The 18,898-nt window shown below is 42.6% G+C and overlaps 1 protein-coding gene across 2 annotated transcripts in view; it reads left to right on the top strand.

Annotated features, from left to right (window-relative positions):
* The first annotated feature begins 1,892 nt into the window (after positions 1-1,892).
* IFNGR1 (interferon gamma receptor 1) overlaps positions 1,893-18,898 on the top strand; it is a 32,497-nt gene continuing 15,491 nt past the window's right edge. The window contains exons 1-6 of one of the 2 annotated variants that reach the window (XM_072855940.1): positions 1,893-2,186; positions 12,747-12,879; positions 13,294-13,466; positions 14,894-15,057; positions 15,790-15,967; positions 17,056-17,171. In XM_072855940.1, the coding sequence (XP_072712041.1) occupies positions 2,099-2,186; positions 12,747-12,879; positions 13,294-13,466; positions 14,894-15,057; positions 15,790-15,967; positions 17,056-17,171 (852 nt within the window). In that variant the 5' untranslated portion in view covers positions 1,893-2,098. The remainder of the gene's footprint in view (positions 2,187-12,746; positions 12,880-13,293; positions 13,467-14,893; positions 15,058-15,789; positions 15,968-17,055; positions 17,172-18,898) is intronic. The other variant, XM_072855941.1, reaches the window with a different exon arrangement.

The following is an 18,898-nucleotide window of genomic DNA, read 5'->3' as shown; positions in this document are numbered from 1 at the left end:
GGCAGAGGGTGTGCCGGGGACAGCTCTCATAACTGGAATTACATTTCCTTAATTTCTCTGTAGAGAGATGACTTAATTTTTATTCATTGTTTTCACCTTTCATAACATTCCGTCAAGTCTGTGCAGTATTGTCATTAAAAAACCCCAACCTTATTAAGCTCTGTTGATGTGACACCAACCTTAGGCACAGCGTCAGCCCTTGATACGACTGTCAGAATACCTAACCTCTATCCAGGGCTGGTGATTCTGTGTTCTCACTTACTTTTGTGTAAAATACCATTTCAATCACAGAATCATAGAATTATTTAGGCTGGAAAAGACCTTTAAGATCATCAAGTCCAACCATTAATGTAACACTGCCAAGTCCACCACTAAACCATGTCCCTAACCAGCTCATCCAAACGTCTTCTAGATACCTCCAGGGATGGTGACTCAACCACTTCCCTGGGCAGCCTGTTCCCATGCTTGATAACCCTTTCAGTGAAGAAATTTTTCCTAGTACTGACTAACCTTCCCTGGCGCAGCTCAAGGCCATTTCCTCTCATCCTATTGTTACATGCTAGAAAATGCATTTTGTGTTAGAAAATATCATGCAAGCATGCCACCATTCAAGAAGTTAAAATCCACATGCCACTGAGCGCCCAATATTTCAGTCAAGACAGTTAAGCACTTGTGGGTGGTGAAGCTCATTACTGCACTCGCATTAAGCACAAAGGTCAGTCTGTGAGTGTAGTGTTGCTATATAACGTGAGCATAGTTTCACAATCCATTTTCTTCAGCCTTAGTGCAGCTGGGAGGAGATGTTGGCTGTCTAACCCTCGCTGACGCTACACCCTACAGCACCACCTCATCACCTGTGGGGACACTATCATTTCTGAGGCCGTACCAGTGGGGTGTTTACTTCAGCATCCAGTGCTGAGCTGCGATCTCCCCTCTCCTCGCTACTCATTCCCTCCCGCGCAGCAAACCGTGCTGTCTCCTCAGTCTTGCAAATGCAGATGGCAGATGGCAAGAAAAGCACTTCCTCCACACCTTTCTCCAGGAAGTGGACAAAGTTTGGGATCGGAAGTAAAGGCGAGGGAGCAGTTGAAGGCACTTTTTCCGAGAGAGGCATGAGAAAGGGGAAGCATAATGACTCTGGCAACTAGCTCTGTTTCCTCCTTTCTGTCTCTTTGAAAGCCTGGGAAGAAGCGTGGGTGTCAAGGATCCCCAAGCTGCCTCCATTTTAGGTCTAGAGAAAGTGTTATTTGCAGAATTTCTGACAGGAGCTTAAAAAGCTGCTACGCCCTCCTTACAGCTGGGGACGTGTGTAGCAGAAGAGGTTTCTTCTGTGTCCTTCTCCTCATCTGGCCCAGGGTTCAATGGTTAAGGTGCAGAAGTATCTGGCAGCAGGGCACCGGGTGGGAGACACAGAAAGAGAAGGGTGGAAAGAGCTGCAATCTCCATCTTGCTTGGCAGCACTTCATTTAACTTTTTGAAGTGCATATAAATTTATTTGCAAGAAAGAATAAAATCTCTCAGCATAACTTAGGGTTCCTCTGCGTGTATGAATTCGAAGTACTGTTTCTGAAAAACTCCACAGGATGAACGCTCTGTGTTTTTTAAGAAATGGGGAGCGAGCACAACTCCCGACGTGACAAGGAGCAGGATGATGCTCTTTCAGCGGCTGGGGCTGGCAGGTATGACACAGTAGCGGCACTTAAACCACACAATCAACAAAGCCAGGGCATCGCGGAGGCTAACACCCCACCACCACCACCGCGGCCTAACGGCCGCCGCCAGCCCGCAGCCCTCCGCGCCTCCGGCCTCCTCCCCTGCCCGCGACGCCCCTCAGCCCGCCCCGCCCGGCCCCGCCCCGCTCCGGCGCGGCAGGCCGCCGGGAAGGCCGCCGCTGCCCGGCAGTGACACACCGCGCCGCCGCCCACCCCCGCACCGCTCGGCCTGCCGGCGAGGGCCGGGCCGCCCGCCCCTTCCCGGTCCTGCCCGCGGGGAGCGCAGCGCGCAGGCGCTGGAGCGGAGCCGAGCCGAGCGGAGCGCGGCGGGGGAGCACGAGCCGGGGAGGCCCCCGCGCGCGTCCCCAGCCGCCGCCGCTGGCGCCATGCGGGTGCCGCTGGCCCTCCTGGCGCTCGCGGCGCTGCTGGCACCCCGCCGGAGCGCGGCCTCCCGCGGGGAGCAGCCGCCCGCAGGTAACGGGCGGGGCCGGGCCGGTGCGGTGCGGTGCGGTGCGGGCAGCAGGCTGGTACAGGCCGGCCGGCAGCACGGGCCCGGAGTCGCTCGTCGCCGAGCGCCGCCGGGGCCGCGGTGGGGCCGCCGCCCTCCGTGGGAGCGGGGAGCCGGAGGGGAAGCGGCGGGGCCCGCCTTGCCACCTAGAGAGCGAGCGGCCGGGCGGCGGCGAGGGAAGGGAGTCCGGCTTTGGTCAGCTTGACCGCCGCTGCCCCCCGGGGGCTGTGCCGTGTTGTCCCGCCGAGGTGACCCGGTACCGGTTGAGCTCTCTCTTGGGTGCTTCCACCTTTGCCGTGGAAGTGGCCTAGTGGCATGCAGGTCAGGTCTGGTAGCACAGCATCATCAGTGCGCTTTGAAACCTATCTCTTCTGCCTAGTTATCATTACAGGCGTAACCCCGGACTTTATCACACCTGTAATTAAGTGGTTGCAGTCCTTTACGGTAAGGTGACTGATACCAGCCGTTGTTTCAGGTGTTTGTGCATTTTGTCACGTAAAGCAAGAGTAGGGTGGGCATAGCACAGGCCTACTCCACTGTGCTTTATCAATGTATATGTTCAAAAAAGGGGAGAAACTGGGAATTTCACAGCAAAGATGGGGAGCGCAAGATCAGGGTGTCCAAACAGAGCATCGGGATCATGGCCTTGACCACACATGTGAGGGCACCTTTCAGCCAAACACTGATGGGGAGAAGGGGTGGCCTGCCAGCAAAGAACAGTTTTGTCTCTGTTTAGGCAGTGTTGTTGCAAGTAAATTACGAAATAAATACTCAATCTGGTTTACAAGTTTCAGTTCAACCTGGTACAGCTCATTAAAACCAGAGACTGCTGTCTAATAGCTCAGGTCAAAAGAGAACGTGCGTTTAATGTTTAACAGTATTGAGAGCTGTATAGAGGGTGTTGCATGTTATGGCCTTCATGAAAGGGCTTGATACAGGAAGCATGTCCACACATTAGATAAATGCAGCAGTAGTCTCCTGAGCTTTACCCACAAAGCAAAATTTATTTACCTAAAATGTTGCTTACAGTTGGTCTGAAAAACACTGATTATGTGCCCAGGCCCCTTGGATTCTGCAAATGCATAATGCAGATTCACTGGGACTTTGTGTAGTTTAGATCCATGCCCAGGTGGAGTGACTGAACTTGCTTGCCCCTGGGGGTGGCCCGCACTGTATGGGACTTTGGAAGACTGCTTAGGTTTACCCGACATGGACTAGGAGCTTTAAAAATGGTAATCTGCCTGCTGACTTGTCGTTGGTAGTTTATGTCTTGAGTATCCAGTTTGTTTGACTCATGGCTGATTGTTAACCAGTAAACCTTGCAGGGAAACTCCTTTTTTTCACATTTTAGCAGTAAGGAGGCTTGATACATTAAATACTGTCTTTTGAGATTTGACTTCACCTCTTTTAAGGGCATGCTTTTATTGCTAATCGAATATGCTACTTTTACATTGCATTAAGCAATTTTAAGGTAAAAACACAATACCAGTAAATCACTTGTTGTAAAACAAACCTGCCATAATGCAGCCTAGTTCAGCACAGCAGTTTCCTCGGTGTAAGACTGCAGAACAGTGCTGTGGTGTAGTTGATGTATGGCAAGCTGCCTAGAAGCAGAAAGCTCATTTTTCTGCGTGTGAGTGCAGCAAAACCTCAGATGAAAGGAGCAGAATATACTTCTGAGTTAGGTTTTGAAAACACAAGCAGAGTTTTCCTGGTGACTAGCACTCAGGTTGGCCACAGCCTCTGTAACTACACCTTTCAGAAACTTCATCATCTAAGCAAAAACTTAGGTTTTTAGTGAACAAAAACATGGTGAAGGGAATTCTAATAGATTTTGCTGTGTATTAGCTGAATGAAAATGCTGGTTATATCTGTAATGACGAACTAATACCGTGTCTTTACTTCATTATTACATTGATGCAAGCTAGCTTACAGTGGAAGGATGGAAGTAGAAGGGGAATTCTGAAGCATGTTTATAATGCTTTTCTTTGCAATGATACAGTGATTTTTTTTCTTAAGTCTTAGTAGGGCTTTCAGTGCGCCAGTAGTGTAATATATATCTCATGGATGAGTGTGTGATGAGAAAATGCCCAGTCATCTTCATCTTCTGTTGTAGGACACAATTTTCCTTAGAGAAGCCTGCAGCAGTTGTCTGAATAGCTGAGTACCCCCTGCGTTTCCTACAGCTGGGTACTTAACATGCCTGCATAAATAGGCCTGTGACTCATCAGTAGAGCTGGGTGCTTGTTGATGGGAACTCTCAGTCTGCATTTAAGTATCCTGGAAGAGGAGGTCCCTGGTCAAGGTTATAGTAGTAGTAGAAGAAGATTTGGAGACTGTGATAGCAGTTCAGGTGCTTCTTGCACACTGAAAGCCAGATTTCCAAAGCGATGTGTGTACTTCATTTTTGTGGCTGACTTCCTGTTGTATGTGATGATCTTGGTGGTCTTGATTTGTTCTTTTATGGTTTAGAATATTAGCAGTCATAGCAGTTCTTCTGTCCAGCTGCAAACAAAAACAAATTAGATGATGGAAAGTGCTGTATTTAGATATCATCTGTTATAATGACTTCTCAGCTATAATGAAAGGGAAGAATAGTCATAAAATAGGTAAAGCAATATTTAGCTTCTACTATTACAGCAGTTTTTAAAATGTCCGTCTTGTGCAACTTACTGGGGTTTTTTTAAGATGGTGATCTAGGTCTGTCTCTCCCCTCAGTAGAGCATACTACCTTGCAGAGATTTTTATCATAAACAACAATTTTAAAAGCTCTGTGGAACAGTGTGAAACCTCTGAGCCCTGAGGAAATAAAAACCTGTTGTAAATAAAGCTGTAAAAAGGCACTAAATACTGTGTATAGTGTTTATTCCTGATTCCTGTGAAATCATTTAAGTTCATTTCACTAAATATTTAAAAAAATAATAGCTTTAAATTTTACCCCTAGTCTTTGTACTCCTTCATTTGTAAATTGAATTAAGTTTCCTTTTTGTATTTAAGATCTTTTGAGAACTTCTGATAGAACCTTCTGCATAGAATTGCTGTTACATGCACTAATTTAAGCTTGTTTTTAATAACTTTGTTAGGGAAGTATCATCAAGGTATAGGAACAGCATTACAAGAGAAGTGTGTGTGCTGAGTTTCTTTTGGAGGGATAAATGAAAACGGGTGAAGGCAAGCACATTCAAACCTCTCCACATATGCTGTGTGGCTTCTGCCACTTAGGAGAAGGCTAGGCAGGTAGCAGGAACAAAATTCTTCAGCACCTTGCTGCTTGGTGTTTGCTGGTCTGTTGAGCTCCCTGCCAAAGCCAGCCTACAGGCAGTCTCTCCCCTCTGGCAGTCTGACAAGAGCAGGAACTGGGCTGTTTATCTTTAGTGCCTGGCCTGCCAGAAGTGTGTAGTAGAGATGGATGGATGCTAACTCAGGTGTGCTGCCCTGAAGGGTAAGGTGGCCATGGACAGAGTCCCCTCTCTGACAGTCATTTCCTGTTTGTCCCCATGGCACCTGCTTGGTGCTCTTGCAGCCTGTGCTGAGCGCCATCCTCTGCCTGCTGAAATTCCCCCCTGCAGTTCTGGGAAGTGCTCCTAGCTCCCTTCTAGCCCCCAGATGGCTGTACTCTGCTTTAATACAGGCCAATTTTGTTTGATTCAGAACAGATTGAAGTGAGACTCTAAATGATCGAAGAGGTCTGTTCTGTAAGGAAATACAGCTTTCAGAAACAGGCTAAATTATTTTTACATGCTATTTTTCACCCTTAGCACAGACTCACCACTCTGAATCCTTTTCCCAGGGTATAGGCTGCCTTTATGTCACCTTTTGTTTTTTTCCCCATTGTGTATTGCTGCAGAGTCCTGCAGAAGCATTCTCGGGTAGTGCAGATTTATCTGATCTTGTTTCCCTTGTCTTGTCCTTCAGTGGTGGTGAAAGCTAAGGAGAATCACTTTTTTACATTTGTGAAGTCACCAAAGCTGCTACCGTTTCTGGGTGCAGTTAAAGTGGATATATGAGCTCAGATGGAGCACAGGGCTGGCATAAGGAAGGCACACCATTTTCCCAGTCTGGAGGCCAGAAGGGACTGATTTGTTAGCATTGTATCTGGCTGTCTTTTAAAAGGCTAAACAATGAGTTACCCACTTGGCATGAATCCACAGCAGAGTTCAAACTTGTTCCTCTTGACCTATTGAAACGGCTTAAAACTGGTTTCCTATGATGTAGCACTTGGGGATTATAAGGATTTGTTTGTTTTTCATGGAAATCCAAAAAAGGAGCAGACTTTCAAAAGATGTTTTTACTTGTTTTTTCACAGTTTGTCTTTTTAAGCTTTCAATTTGTGCTTTCAATCTGTATTTCAGTGCCTAAATGATGTTTAATAGGCACATGCAACTTGAATGAACTCTGTGGTTCTTTAAGTCACTGTTGTCTCAGATAGCTGTACCGTAGAGTCTGCACTGTGGAGTCATCAGGCTCTATTCTGTCATGCATTGCTGCATTTTCAGTTAAATTCTGCTTCCGTGAACAGTGATGACAAATGCCTCTGTGTGTACGGTAATGCCTCGTGGCCTTTGCCAGAATGAGATAAGGAACTTTGGTGTTGCACAAGATATAAACATCAGTTTAAAGGCTGACTCATTTTTAAGTCTCTGAAATGTCCCATTCTCCCTTTCATTGATTTAATTTTTGCTGTTGGGCGATGCATTGCTGAGGCTCAATGCACAGGTGGAACATCTACATATAAAAAAAAATATTATGTCTTCCTGTACATGCTTTAAAAATAGATTTTATTGAATATGTGGCTGCTTCAAACTTGTATTTCACGAGTACTTTCCATAAGTAGTATTGTTCAGGAGCATTTATATAGTTAACAAGAAAGTCTAGTTTCAAGCTAGTATAGAAATCTTTCTCAGTTTGCATGTGTCTGACCCTGCTGAAATTTGTGAAGGATGTGCAGCGTGCTGTTTTTGACTTGGGGAAGTGAATGTACAAAACAAGACAAGGTAGACTTGTCTTGTAGATACAAGCAGGCATTCTCTGGTTTGATGGATGCTTTTGAAGCAGAACTATATCATATATTGTGTGCAACTAGTGGATTAGTTCTATGAGTTATCTTCCTTAGTCTTAGAAGATGCAGCTATGTACACTTGTTCCTGTTACATTGAAAAAAGACAAAAAAACCACCCTTATTTCTTAGCAACCTGAAACCAAGCAGCAGATATTTGCAGTAAAACAAAAGTCTTTCGGTGGCATTTGGTTTTTAATTTCCTCCCACATGTATTTCCTTCCTGTCCACTGTGTAAGTTTGCTGAAGATGTGAATGTCTCCAAAACTTAAATACATGAGTTAACATAATTGCAGATTGAGAATATATTTGATTATATGTATACACAACACACCACAGTAGTCACACCTGCTGAGGTCTTTGCCACCAATATGGCAGCAATAGTTAGTCTGGATTGTTTGTATATAAACAAATAAATATTCACACTTCTCTGAGTTATGTATGTTGGTTATAAACTGATGCAGCTGTGAGTTTGCTGAGATAAACTGTGCTGTTGCATTCCCATGTCTGTTTCTATTAAATGCTCAACTTATAGGTCACCCTGTGATCATGCTTGTGTTTGCTTTTACCCTTCCCTTACTCCTACCTTTGCTTTCCAGCATTCCAGTTCTTTATCCTCAAAATCCAGGCATGCTTAGTTTCTTTTAGTACTCTTAAAAAAAAAAAAAAAAAGTAAATCTGACTGGCCTACCTTTGCCTTTTATTCTTTTATTCTCTGGACATAGAGCTGCTGTCTGAAGTTCCTCTTTGTGTTGTTCCACAATGCAAATATACAATTCAATTTCTGTGAAAAAAATGTTCTTGCTGATGTCTCTGTTGCCTTTCTGTCAGCCAATATTGCTGTCTTACAAGGCAAGGTGAATGGCGATAACTGCAGATGGAAATCACTGCATTTGAACTGGAGGCAAACTAGAACTTGAGTGTCCTGTATCATGCATCACAACATGAATTGCTGATCAATTTTCTTCTCACTTTTTCCACGTTTCTCACCTTGAATTTGCACCTTGAGTGTTGCTGCATTTATGTTTGTTATAAGTGAGGTTTTATGTTTAAAGATTGCCATTGTGGCACTAGCCACTATCATCTTCCTCCAGTTGTGGCTGCTGAACAACATAGAACAGGGTGTAACATGTTTAAAAAATTAGTGCTTCATTATGGGTTAAGTAAAACAGTGTTCACTTAAGGTATTATGGCATTCTAACTGGCAATATGCAGAAATAGCATCCATGAAGATTAAACATTAGCACTTTGAAAATCTGCAGTGTTCTCCATGGTCTGTAGTCTTGATGCTGGAGTGAAATGAGGCTGGGGTGTCCCGAGGCTCTGTCTCTGCACTGGCTGGAGGAAAAGCCATTAGAAGTCACATAGACAGCCTGGGTAAAGGGGCTGTGAGCTGGACAATGAAGACCATTTGATTGGTTGGGGAGGGGCATGCAGGGGAGATAACAAACCTGAAGAAAGGGACTAGAATTGTCAGATGAAGGTGTTAAAAGTAGACTTTCCATGGGTGATCACAAGCTGATCCATTTTCTGTGCCCGTTTTGAGGTCCTTTGGTCTGAACTGTTGCAGTGCTGAGCACTCACTTCTGCATCTTAAGCTGCTGTCACTTGCACTAAGTTTCTGTGTTTTATTGCTAAATGACCTGAAGAGTAAGGTCCTTGGTCACTCAAATTGATTAGGCAAGGTTTGCAGGTAGAGGTAGGCTTCCATGAAAATAACAAGTGTAATTAGGGAAAGGACATGAGCTTTCAAGCTTTCTTTGGCTTTAAAGTAGAACTAGCAAACCTCAAAAATAAATACAAGCTGAGAACATTTGACTTTCCTACATATCCATTAGACCCCTTAGAGACAAGATGGCTGGTGCCTGTAGAGAATAAGGGAAGTGGTAGAGGGCGTAATTAGGTGTCATCCCTTAGAAAAAGAGAGGGAGGTAATTCTTGGCCTGTGAAACAGGTTAGTAAGGTGAGAGGATGTGTGCTATAAACCTATTTCTTTACTGGCTTTTGTTTGTAAGTAGAGTTATGATGTTCAGCTTCCCAGCTCATGCTGAAAGGTGTCTTGAGGATATGGAGTGAAAGATTAGAGAGGGAGATAGTGCTTGACTAACTTGATCACTGAAAGCAAAGTTGTTAAAAGTGAGGGTGAAAAGGATGAGCTGATGGTATGTGTAAACTTGTTCTTGTAAGTGATCAAGGCCAACTTGTAGCGCCATTGGAGATCTTGACTTGGTGATGGTGACGTTCCTGGTGGCTGGTAAGGTGGTTTATATGGTGGTATAGTTTGTGAAGAAAGTTGTCTTTTCGTGAGGAAAGCTTGTTTTCTGCTAGTTCCTTTGTAGTCTCAGAGCTGGAGGACGTTAAAAATAATCTCTGGATGGAAGAGCAGAGAATTAGGTTGAGTAGTCTTTCATGGAGCTGTGGAGGAGTGACTTGGTAGATTCTTCTTAGTTCCAGTTGGTCGCTTAGCATTCACAAGTACTTCAGAGTATTACATTCCTGTGCCAGTCCTCTCCCAATTTATACTTGTGCCCAGTGTTACTCTGTCCCAGGTGCAGAATCTGGCATTTGAACTTGTTAAATTTCATCCTGTTAAGCATTGCCCAGTGCTTCAGTTTATCTAGATCCTTCTGCAAAGCCTCTCGTGCCTTGAGAGAGTCAACAGCACCTCCCAGTTTAGTATCATCGGCAAACTTGCTAATGGTGCATTCAACTCCTGCATCCAGATCACTGGTAAACATATTGAACAGAACAGGCCCTAGAATTGAGCCCTGAGGAACACTGCTGGTGACCAGTTGCCAACCAGTGTAGCTCCATTCACTACAACCCTTCAAGTCCTGCCGTTCAGCCAGCTCTTCACCCAGAGCACCAGGTACCTGCTCATCCCACAGTTGGACAAGTTGTTCAGAAGAATGCTGTGAGGGACAGTATCAAAAGCCTTACTAAAATCCGGAAAAACTACATCCTCCGCCTTCCCTTCATCCACTAGGTGGTGACCTTATCATAGAAGGATATTAAATTACTTAAACAGGACTTTCCCTTTGTGAACCCATGTTGGCTGTGCCTGATGGTTGCATTATTCTTTAAATGCCTTTCAACAGCACCCAGTATAATCTTCTCCATAATTTTTCCAGGTACTGAGGTTAGACTAACAGGTCTGTAGTTCCCTGGGTCTTCCCTCATGCCCTTCTTGGAAATTGAAATAACGCTGGCTAGCTTCTAGTCAGCAGGGACCTCCCCAGACTCCCAAGACCTTTGGTAGATGATCCTAGAGGGGTCCTGCCATAACATCTGCTAACTCCTTCAGTATTCTGGGATGAATCCCATCGGGCCCCGTGGACTTGTGAACATTCAGCTCATACAGCTGGCCCCTTACAATTTCAGTGTCCACAAATAGAAAGTCACTGTTCCTGCACTCAGGGTCCTCCGACTCAGAGGACCGGGCAGCCCAAGGTCTATCAGTATTATTAAAGACTGAGGCAAAAACCCCCAAAACATTGAATGCCTCTGCTGTTTCTTCATCCCTACTAGTCAGGTGACCATCTTCAACAAGTGTTGGTCCAATGTTTTCCTTAGACCTCCTCTTGCTATTAACGTACTTTAAAAAGCCCTTCTTGTTGTCTGAAACAACACTGGCCAGTTTCACCTCTAGTTCAGCTTTGGCCTTTTGTGTCTTCTCCCTGTGAACCACAGCTCTGTCATCTTCCTGCGAAGCCTGACCTCGCTTCCAGAGGTCATACAATTTCTTTTTCCTCTTGAGCTCCACAAGGAGTTCCCTGTTCAGCCAAGCTGGTCTTCTGCCCCGCTTGCTTGACTTACAACACCATGGGATTGCCTGCTCCTGTGCTTTTAAAAGGTGATTCTTAAAAGCTGACCAGCACTCGTGGACCCCTAAGCCATCAAAAGCAGATTCCCAGGGGACACTGCGAATTAGCTCCCTGAATAGCTTAAAGTTTGCTTTCTTGAAATCCAGGGTAGCAACTCTTGTCTGTGTACAAAATAAAACAAAAATGTGGGGATGGGGGGAAGAATGAGGGAGGAGTAAGCAAAGTGATATGTAATTGCATAACTAAAAGCCATGTAGCTTCTACTGGCAGTTCAAATATGTTCTGGGATTTCATATTCCACCCTTTTGTTAAGCATAGTTTTATTTGTATAATAGTATACAAAACTAAAATTTTGCAGGACTCACTACACTGTGCCTTAAAACTAAATATTTGAAGTAACATTTGTGTGCTTTGACACCTCTTCTGTCAACTTGTCACCTTTTTTTTTCTTGTGGTTGAGAATTTGATGATTGTGTTCCTTTGTTCCAATAAATGAAATACCCCTTTTGTACATAATAAAACATAACTAAACCACAGCACCAGTTGCAGAGTGATGTATGTTACGTGTATCATATCTTCGTGGTTAATAGCATATCTCAGCCTCTGTGTATTACTTTCTGTAGAGTGTTATCTCTGTGGTCTTGTTCTCAAGATGTGAAAATTGTTTACTTTCCCGCAACATATCACGGAGTGAAGTTGAAGCACTTGCTTTGTGAACAAGCAGCAGTCTAGAGCAGGTCAAATATGAGTTACCTGTTAACGTTTCACAAAAGCTACATTAAGATAATATTAAGGATGCCAAATCAGATATTGAGAAGCTAAGAAGTAACAATTAAAATGGGTTGAGTGACCTTCATTTTTTCTCCTGAATGCCATGTGGCAGCCTTCGATAGTTACAGGATCATGTAATTTTCCTTCCCCTGCAGCTGCTCCCCCTATATCCTTGCTGCTGTTGGTGCTGAGAGTAGAAGCTTGCTGTAGGAAGAAACTATCAGTGCTGCTTTTTATTTTTGTATCACTTGCTACGTTACCTCTGATGTTGTTTACTAAATGTACTTCAAATGCTTTCCTGGATATGGAACTAAATTACAGTTTCAGTGTTCAAATTCCTTACAAATGTTAGTAGTTTATTATTATCATCACAGCTTTCTAAAAGTGCTGCTGGAGTGGTAAAAATGGTATTGTCAGAAATTCACATTGAATCCAGTCTTTCCCCAGCAGGCCTGTTGTCTTTTGGCAAGGCTGAGTCAGGAGGTAGTAGGATTCAGTAGGACTCTTCAGGAGCACAGACCCTCTGATACTCTAACTTCAGTAAATTCATACTATCTGTCTTGCTGGTATATCTGTATAATACCAACATAGGGGTATAATCATCACAGCTTATGAACCTGATATGAGCTATCTGATGGACTTGCTTTCAATGGGCATGGGTTATCTGAGGTTCTGGGTTGCAAACAGGAAGAAAGCTGTCTCTGTAGGAGAGAAGAATGTGTTCGTACTGGTGACAAACTAGTTCATTTGGGGGGAAGTATTTGCAATTTATGGGTAATTTTTCCAGTCATTTCTAGCATGTTGCCTTTTCCAAATAATTTAGAAATGTATTTGGCTGTCCTTATGTTTGACTAGGTCTGTTTATCAAAGTGCAGTTGTTCTATTTCTTCTAGTGCCTTCACCGACGCAGACTGTAGTAACATCTGAAAATTTCAAAACTATCTTGCATTGGCAGTACCCACCTATGTCTGAAACTCCTCATTTTATTGTGGAAATCAAACCTTACAAGTAAGCTCTTACTCTTTTCTCATTTCCTGTACCTGGTATTCTCTAGAAGCATATAAAAGCAATCAGTCTATGGTAAATTATTTTGTTTCTATGTGGTGAAGTCATGTAGGGTGAAGGTTGCCCAAGTGTAAATTAAGGCAAAATTTGTCAAATAACAGGACAGTTGAGGTTGGATGGGACCTGTGGAGATCATCTGGTCCAACCCCCCTGCTCAAGCAGGATCACCTGGAACTGGTTGCCCAGGACCATGTCCAGATGGCTTTTGGATATCTCCAGGGATGGAGACTCCACAACCTCCCTGGGCAACCTGTGCCCAGTGCTCGGTCATCCTCACAGATGCTTTGTCACAGGCAGTGTATTGTACAATATTGTGCAATTGAAATTGTATTAACTGTTACTTGATCTGTTTTACAGTTTAGGTTCCTATAAGATCGTCTCAACTTGTGTGAATATTTCAGCTCATTTTTGTGATCTCTCAAGGGAAATACGTGACCCTTTTCTCTCTCACTGGCTTCGAGTTAAAGCTGTTGTTGGGTCACAACAGTCTGCGTATGTTGAGACAAATGAGTTTATTTTGCAGAAGCATGGTAAGTCCCATCATAAACTAAACCCTGTAATTTTTTCCCAAAATTTTAAAAGTCAGTAATTATCCTTTTCGCTGTATTATTGTGTCTCATTTGTGAATATCGTGAAGTCAGGAGTCCAGGATGAAATGAAGCATGATGGTTGTTCAGTGGTATCTGAATATTTTTTCAAAACCTCTAGAGGTGAGAAAGTGATGCTGACAGTGCACTCTCTACATCCTTCCCGTATTCTTGCCTGGTGTCCCAGACACCAATTTAGGATAGGAAACTGCCACTGGAAGCTGTGGATCTTTAGGCATCATTGAAGTAGTATACAGGTGGTTGGTGATACTTTGCTTGACGCTACAATCCCATGTACTGACGGCTTTGGGTGTGTAGATACTATGTAGAAGCTATGGGAGTCCACTGTAGCTGGATAACTAACAGTTACTCATTCTTCATGTAAATCCTTTGGACTGCTTTGGGAGGTATCACAGTTTTTCACATCAATATTGTAAAAGTAAATTGTGTGTTTGGACTCCAGACCACCCTGTCCAAAACAGTGGGGCAGGCCCCAGCATTGCATGGGCAGTGCAAAGTAGACTCAAGAGTGTGAGGAGACTGAGAGACTTCCTCTCGTACTTGCTCCGTTCTCAACATATAGCTTTCAGGCAGGACATTTCCCATGAGATTCTCCCTGACTTGGGCTGTGCTATAGATAGAGCTGGATTTCTGCATTGTTGGAGCTTCGTTTTCTGCTCTGATTCCCTCCCCACCCGATACTCCCATGACTTGTAGTGTTTGACAAACAGACAGAAGTCGTGGTAATAATGCTGAGTTTGACAGTTTGCAGAAACCATGTTTGCATAGTTTGCACAGTTTGCATAGCCATGTATGAAGGAGAGTGACAAAATTGTTTTCCCCTTGAACAAGAAACTCATATGTTCAGTCAGATCATTAGACACCAAAAATTCACGTAGGCCATTGCCATGGGAAATCAGGCTTCCTAAGTACTGTTGCTCAAGATGAGATTTGTTTAGATTTTCAGATAGCCTTTGTTTCAGTACAGTATTGTTTTTAGCTGAGTGTGATTTATGATGGGATCTAGTCAGCAGTATTTTGTGTTCTGTTCTCATTCACATATATATGTTTAATTGCTTTGTTATTTTTTTCTGTTGTCAGTGAGCTGAATTTTTATGGCCTTATGTGTATAGGAAAGCTGGCTTGCTTGACAGTGAAATTCTGCATGGACGATCTTTGTTTCCATTTTAGAAGCAGATTCATGAATGTATCCAAATGCCTCTGTTACTTCTAAGTGTCACAGCTGTGTGATATTAACAGCATTGAAATAAACATGTAATTCTTCTCAAATCTCTGATGAATTTTGGAAAGCTAACTATAAATAGCGTATTTTATGTTAAAAGCTTTGGCCTAATAGCAATGTGTTGCAGGAAAAATAGGACCACCAAAACTGAATCTCTCAAGACATGGTGATAAAATCATGGTTGATATTTACCATCCTGCATTCCCATCCGTGGAGCTTTTTCCTTGGATTGAAGGCATTTATTCAGACCTCATGTACTGGGTGACTTTTTGGGATGATAGTAAAAATCAGGTAAGTTCCAAAATGAAAACTTCAAATTAAAAATACTTGTTTACCTTAAACACATAAACAAGGGGTTCACTCCTGTGACACACAGAGCCAACAGATATCAAGAAAACAGTTGAATGTAACATAGGACTACTGAAGCCCTAAAATGTCATGTACATCAGTGAGATATGTGACTGGAAGGTCTGGATTTTAGTTGTCCAAATGGACGTCTTATAACAAAAATGAGATTATTGCATTAGCTGTACACAAGAGAGTTACTTGATCCCATGCTATTGTTTCTGTATACATGCTTAAAACATGGGTAACTTTACTTGTGTCCCTTTCACTTGTCTAGATAGGCCTTTCATTGAAGAAGATTGCCTTTCAAGATATTGATACCACTTTATTTAGCAATCATGGAGGGTGAACTTGAGGAAAATGATAGTAGATACATTTATTTACAGCTACCTTTTCATAGGCATCCAGGTACAAGTTTTATAAGTGAATTAGGAATGCGAATGTAGACTATGAACAGCACAAATTTTGGCTGAAAGCACGATGGTCTGATCACATATAACATCTTAAGGTAGCTCATAAGCTGATAGCCAAAGTTCACACAGCTTTCGCAAGGCATATAGATGATGTAGAAGACACATCTAATAGTGTTTTAACATTTTTGGAAGTGTTGGAAGTTACTGTAACATTTATATTGTTGTATTGAGTCAAATGATATAACGTGACTCTCATTTTTTGCAGAGTAAAGAAGAGTTCCCTGAAGAAAACTGTACGCTGTATAAATGTAGCCTCAGCATCCCAGTTCCTGCTGAAGGTTCCACTTACTGTGTTTCAGCAAAGGGAATTTTATATAACGATCTGATGATTGGTGCCCCATCAGAAAAAAGCTGCATTGATGTTCCTCTCGAGCAGCCATTGAGTAAGAGGATTCTAAAACTTTAGTAAGAACATACTGAGTCTGACCAGAGATCTGTTCTAGCTAAGTATTCGAGCTCTGATATAGCCATGGGATGACTTGGATGCCTATGGGAGAATATGAAAAAAGGGAAAGCATGGTCATTCTTTTCTAAATGCACTTTCCCAGTTCTAAAGACCTTTAAAGATCATGTGTTATTTTCAGGTAACCCTGACTTTTTTGGGGTGCTTTTCCTGCTTCATTGGCATTGCAAAATCTGTTTCCATTGCACCTGATCATTGGTGTAATTAACAAATGACAAATGGATCGTTCACCAAGTTGTATGGTTTTCAGAAGCATTGTCTCTCTCTCCTAACAATGGGTTTTTGCTCAGTCTCATCACTGAGGAATATGTATATAGACTTACTTGAGTTTGAAGCAACTCTAAACTCGTGGTCATAAAATTGACGTATTGACATATTTTTCTTAATTAAAGAGAACAAAGGCAGCTAGTGACCCAACTTTATATCTCTGATAACCTCTTACAAACGTTTTCATGTTACTTCATTGTGGCCCAAATTTCACTAGAGAAAAGAGATAAAATTGATAGAAGCAGTTGTGTTCTTTCTTTTACGGACAAGAGCAGCGATATGATTGAGGGGGAGGACATTAAGGAGAGTCAAACTAGTGGAATCTTACTGACAATAGTTAACAATTCTATGTTTTGGAAGATTTCACATTTTAATTTTATTGTACATAGACTGTGTAATTATTATGTCAGTTAATATGATATCACATGGAAAACATACAAATCTGTTTATCCCCATCTGTCATCTCTAAGGAACAAAAAATTAGTTATAAAATTCCTTTACCTCTATAAAAACATGATTGTGTTTATATAAATTGAAAATCTTCTGTCATTCTAATTTTTATTTACTTGATAAAATGCTTTATAAATTAAGTTTTCTTGAGTGAAAAAGGGTGATAAATTGACAAATTCACACATTACAGCTAAGCATTCTGAGCTATTACAGTTTCTGAAGTTATTCTAAATGATACAGCAGTGGTTTATTTTTCCAAACTTCCTAACTGATTTTGCTCTAACTTCTTAGTTACACAAGATATCATCATTCTGTGTGGTGTTATTCTGAGCGTGAGTCTAATTTTGACAGTATGTTGTGGCTGCAAGAAACTAAGGAAGAAGAACATAAAGCTGCCTAAGTCTTTGGTAAGTTCAGACTTCTTATCTGTGTCAGATTTTTAATATCCAGCTAGGCAACTTTTATAACTATAACAACTTTATGCCTGCCTCTTTTTTTTTTTTTTAAACCATGGTCTCGTAGATGTTTAGGATTTATACGAGTCTAATATTCTGACAACCTCTGCAACCAGATGCCTTGTATTGATTTTAGGGCTAGACTTCAGTCTCTTTAACTGAAATAGCAGTAGTTGGTCTAGTTTGAGAACTTAGTTCTTAAAAACTCAGCGTGTGTATACACAAACAGGTTTGTATTCATTCTAGTAGCAGAGACACAGAACCACAGAATTGCTGAGGTTAGAAGAGCCTTTTTGAGATCATCTAGTCCAACCCTTTTGCTCAAGCAGGGTCAGCAAAAGCAGGTTGCCCAGGACTTTGTCCACTTGGGTTTTGAATACCTCCAAGGAAGGAGACTCCACAACCACTCTGGGGAACCTATTCCAGTGTTTAACCACCCTCACAGTAAAAATTGTTTTCTTACATTCAGATGAAATTCCATGTGTTTCAGTTTGTGCCCATTTCCTCTTGTCCTGTCACTGGACACCTGGGAGATACCTTCATTACATGGTAATATTGTGATACTGCTAAGTGCTACAATGTTCTTAAAGTGATGTGCAGAGTAAGGGGAGGGGGGCAATAGTAGTGCTGTAGGAAGAGGGAAGAACAGCTAGGGGAAATCTGTTCTCACACTGAGCAGTCACAGGGAAGAGAGGTCAGCAGCTGCTCTACCTTAAAAGCTCCCTGTAGCTGTCCTTAGGAAACAGAGTGGATGCTCCTTAAAGAGCAGCAGCACTCCTTGCTTTTCTATCAGGCAAGAGCAGAGTATCTGACAAGTACTGTTATAATGTCCTCCTGGTGTCTCGTTAGTCACAGCAACTGAACAATCAGCAGCAGTTGAAATAGCTTTCAAGAACTGCCGTGTTGAGGCAGTAGTAAATGGTAGTCATATCAAGAGTGTATCTTCTCAGCGGATGCAGGAAGTCTCATAAGACTTCTAGACAGAAGAGGCAATGGTGTTCAATTCCATGTTCTCCAGCTTCAGGACCCTTTAAAGTGACTCCTTCATAGTGCAGGGGTAGCTCAATGCCTAAGATCCCCTTGCAACCTGCTTTCTTTGGAATAGAATACTAGGAGGTGAGATTGCTCTGACTAAATGGAGATATCCAAGCCAGTGATGCTAGCTAGGTCCCTTTGTAGTAAGCAGTAGTGTACTCCATCAGCTTGTGCAGCGCAAGATGATTCATCTCATTCTAAAATAATATGTGCTTCTGGTCAGACAAAACACTCTCTAAAATGCCTATTTCTTTCTATGGACTGTGACGGAGCCATGAGACTAGTTCAGAGAGAGCCATTCACACTGTAGGCTTTAAAAAAATCAGATGAGAGAAAACTGTCTGATGGAATCTGCAGCTAGACCCCAGTATCAAAATGCACAGGCCTGGCAGAAAAGTGAGACACTGGAGATTTTTTTTCATCTTCAAACCAGTATGTAACTGTCTGAATACATAACATTATGTCCTACATACACAGTAATTTTTGTGAAGACCGTTCATTATAGCAAAAGACAGCTCATCCAGAATGACAGTGCTATGCTCAATGGATCCGTAGTTATTCTGGCTTCCCATTACCACTGTGGGATTGCATCTAAGGGGTTGGGGAAAAAGAATATTGCACAAATAGAATGTGTGCTCCTTAAC

Source organism: Ciconia boyciana, chromosome 3 (assembly GCF_034638445.1).
Source record: "Ciconia boyciana chromosome 3, ASM3463844v1, whole genome shotgun sequence".
In the NCBI taxonomy this organism is placed as follows: domain Eukaryota; kingdom Metazoa; phylum Chordata; class Aves; order Ciconiiformes; family Ciconiidae; genus Ciconia; species Ciconia boyciana.
This window is presented reverse-complemented; position numbering and strand designations above follow the sequence as displayed.